At 36.1% G+C, this 3,319-nt stretch overlaps 1 protein-coding gene across 1 annotated transcript; it reads left to right on the top strand.

Annotated features, from left to right (window-relative positions):
* Positions 1-1,655: 1,655 nt before the first annotated feature.
* On the top strand, positions 1,656-3,089 carry LOC106532005 (granzyme B(G,H)). Its single transcript, XM_014027981.1, has 4 exons — positions 1,656-1,911; positions 2,018-2,156; positions 2,531-2,785; positions 2,869-3,089. Exons 1-4 carry the CDS (start codon positions 1,808-1,810, stop codon positions 3,031-3,033), a joined length of 663 nt encoding a protein of 220 aa, XP_013883435.1. The 5' UTR covers positions 1,656-1,807; the 3' UTR covers positions 3,034-3,089.
* The last annotated feature ends 230 nt before the right edge of the window (positions 3,090-3,319 follow it).

Raw genomic sequence — 3,319 nt, 5'->3', positions numbered from 1 at the left:
ATTTAATATACTTCTAATCGCTATTTCAATCTTTCTATCTTTCTAATTACTTCTCTCTCTGTTTTTCTCTCTCTCTGTTTTTCTCTCTGTCTCTATTTTCTCTTCACTTAAAAAGTCACTGATGATGAAGAAATAAATAAACTAAATAAACTAATATTTGGTTTCGTTTTCTACTGAAGGGACAAAAAATGTTAATATATAATTTGGCTGCCAATATTACAAAATGTAATGATGTTTTTACATAATGTGGCTGTGAATGTTACAAAACGTATTATTATTACATAATGCAGCTGTGAGTATTACAACATGTAATGATATTATTGCATAATATGGCTGTATTACAAAATGTAATATTGTTATTACATAATTTGGCTGCCAGTATTACAACATGTGTAAAAGACTTTTATTACATTTTGCATCAATTATTACATAATGCGGTTTTACTGCAGTTTTATTACTTTTTGAAGCCCGGGTTTATTACATTTTTACATAATGCATCGTTATTACATAATGTGGCCTTACAGGGTATGTTGGAGTGACAGGGTGGACAGTTGACTCTGTGACACAATTTATTTTTAATAATTAAAATTACTCYTCCCTGGCTCCTTTTAACCCTTTATCTGTCCACAGAAAGATCCAGTCTCAACCCCCACTCCCTGTAAAGAAACCCTGTTCTTGTTTTGGTTTCAGATTGTGCACGAGTCTTTCCTGGTTTCTGCCTACGAGCCCCGTGAAGCTGTTAAAGCTTACAAGCATGGCAGCCCAATCAGGACATCCAAAGGTTTGAAGAGCATCTTCGATGTGTTTCTGTGGCTTGTCCTTTTCTTCTGTCTTTGTGGGGACATGTTGGGCCCAATGATGTAAAATTCTAATGAATGAAGTGTGTTCCARTGGATGGTGAGAGTCAAACAGAAGGTACTGATCTGTGTGAGTTTCTTCTAAACTTTAATTTTGAGCCTTCCATCTCTTTCCAAGTTCACCAAACAGTCCAGAAAACACAACTYGTTGTCGTTGGCTTCCTCTCTGGTAAACCTGACGTTGTTGTCCACCGAGCTGATGTGTCTGATGAAAGTCTTCTGAAAGTCTCAAGGTGGTGTTGTAACCAAAAAAATGTATACAATTCAGCATAAAAAAAAACTCTAGTCCCCAAGCTGCCACAGTAGCAATAGTCTGTTAACGTGCAGGTGTTCCTCTTTGTCATCACAAAACAGAACCTTTTTTAATGGACGTTTGTAACGGTRTATCTGAATAACTCTTTATCTCAGTCTGATCATTTTTATTCATGGTACTTTGTTAACTACTAATGTTACCTTTACAATCACACATTCACATTTATCAAGAAAATTTGATGGCACAGGCACTTTTACTAAAAATATAAATCATGTCACTGACTGTGGGAAACTTACTGGTAACTCATAGATGACCAGAGTTGYGTCAGCCTGTTGTGGGCTCAGAGATTAAGAAAGATGATAAATRTTGCAAAGATGCAAACGTTTTTCAAAGGATGTGGTCACATGTTGAGTTTATATAGATTGTTTTAGATAACATTGTTAACCAGCAAGAAAGCTGGCTTTAAAAAGGCCYACTTTACCACTTCTGTGAGCACAAGCTAGAACCTTCAGCATCATGCATGGTCTGGGCAAACTCCTGGTTTTCCACTTTCTGCTGTGTCTCGGAMAAACCGGTAAGAAACCCAAGTTAATGTCTTAGTTTCAAACTTTAAAATGTGTCACTTACATTTGCTTTTTTATCTTTTACAGTCCATGGGTTTAAGATCATACATGGAGGAATAGCTCCAAAGAACTCAATGCAGTACATGGTCTCAATACAAAACAAAAGTAATTTTCATCAGTGTGGAGGATTTCTCATCTCAGAGGACTTTGTGGTCACTGCTGCACACTGTGATGAACCGTGAGTTTCCAGTCTGCTTTTCTTTCTGTCTACATTTTTAATTGATAAAAGTTAAAGATATTTGTCAGAAAAAACACTAATAATCCTTCAATCATCAATTCTTTAGAGAATCACCGATACATCAAATTCTTCTGGGAAGCCACAATCTCAAGGTGTCGAATAGATTATTAAAAAATATTGACTATAAATGCAAGCCCTCAACTTACAGAAAGCCTGGACTTGGTGATGACATAATGCTTCTTAAAGTAAGTATATATTTACCACTCGTGTGATAACTTTAATGAACACAAAATTATTGTAACTCAGCTATGTTTACAGATATTGTGCTATAATATGGTATATAGGTAGCTGAGAGTCACTCTTTTCAACTATCAGAGTTGATTTGGTCTGTTAATATCTCATGAACAACTTGATAGATTTTGATGAATCTTAAAGATTTTATTGTAGTTACAACCAACACAGAAACTGACTAGCAGCACCAAAGGAACTGTAGGCCAGTCGATTTCCTTTACATGTTGATCCAAAATTTATTCTGTACTATTATATGCTTCAATACTTTACAGTTAATTGCGTAAAAATACATAAATATGTATTTTTTAATTCTATCTTGTGTCTTCAGTTGTCTGGGAGAGTGCATCAAAGCAACAGAATAAGAGCAGTTCCACTTCCAACATCTAAGATGAACCTGAAAGAAAATGAAAAATGCTCTGTGGCTGGATGGGGACGGATTTCAACCTTCTCGTCTAATGTTGATGATCTGAGAGTGGTGAATGTGTCCATCATTAATCCAAATATCTGCAAAAAGGAGTGGGGTTACCTTCCTTCCAAAGTGATTTGTGCTGGYGGATATAAAACATACCAGGGATTCTGTCAGGTATGTTTCTGTTAGTGTATAAGTGGTGCAAACAGCATGTGCTAAATGTCAAACAAACTTAGTCACATTCCTCTTCTCCACAGGGTGACTCTGGTGGGCCTCTCGTGTGCCAAGGGAAAGCTGTTGGGGTTGTGTCTTTCAACTATTATGCAAATTGTGACTACCCAAATAAGCCTAATGTCTACACAGATCTTTCTGAATTCCTACCATGGATCAACAAGATTCTGAGAGAAAAGAAGTGTGTGTGAAATGTAAACTCAGGCATGACTYGTCTTATTTTAGTCACTTCTGCATTTAATCTGAATAAAACTAGAAGCATTCTAACACTTGTAGCTCATTTCTTTGCCAAACAACAAGAAACACAGATGCAAACAATAAAAAATAAAATCACAAAATGTAGTAAAATCAGTAGAGTGTTCCAGTTTCTGTATCTTGATTGGCAGATATCATGGCTCCATGTTTAGATCAGTGGTGCTCAGTCCTGGTCCATGTAGACTATATGCTGCATGTTTTAGTTTTTTCTCTTCTGCAGGT

The sequence above is a fragment of the Austrofundulus limnaeus genome, unplaced genomic scaffold, assembly GCF_001266775.1.
Source record: "Austrofundulus limnaeus strain Quisiro unplaced genomic scaffold, Austrofundulus_limnaeus-1.0 Scaffold706, whole genome shotgun sequence".
Taxonomy (NCBI): domain Eukaryota; kingdom Metazoa; phylum Chordata; class Actinopteri; order Cyprinodontiformes; family Rivulidae; genus Austrofundulus; species Austrofundulus limnaeus.
Note: the sequence above shows the minus strand (reverse complement) of the source record. Positions and strands in the feature narration are given on the sequence as shown.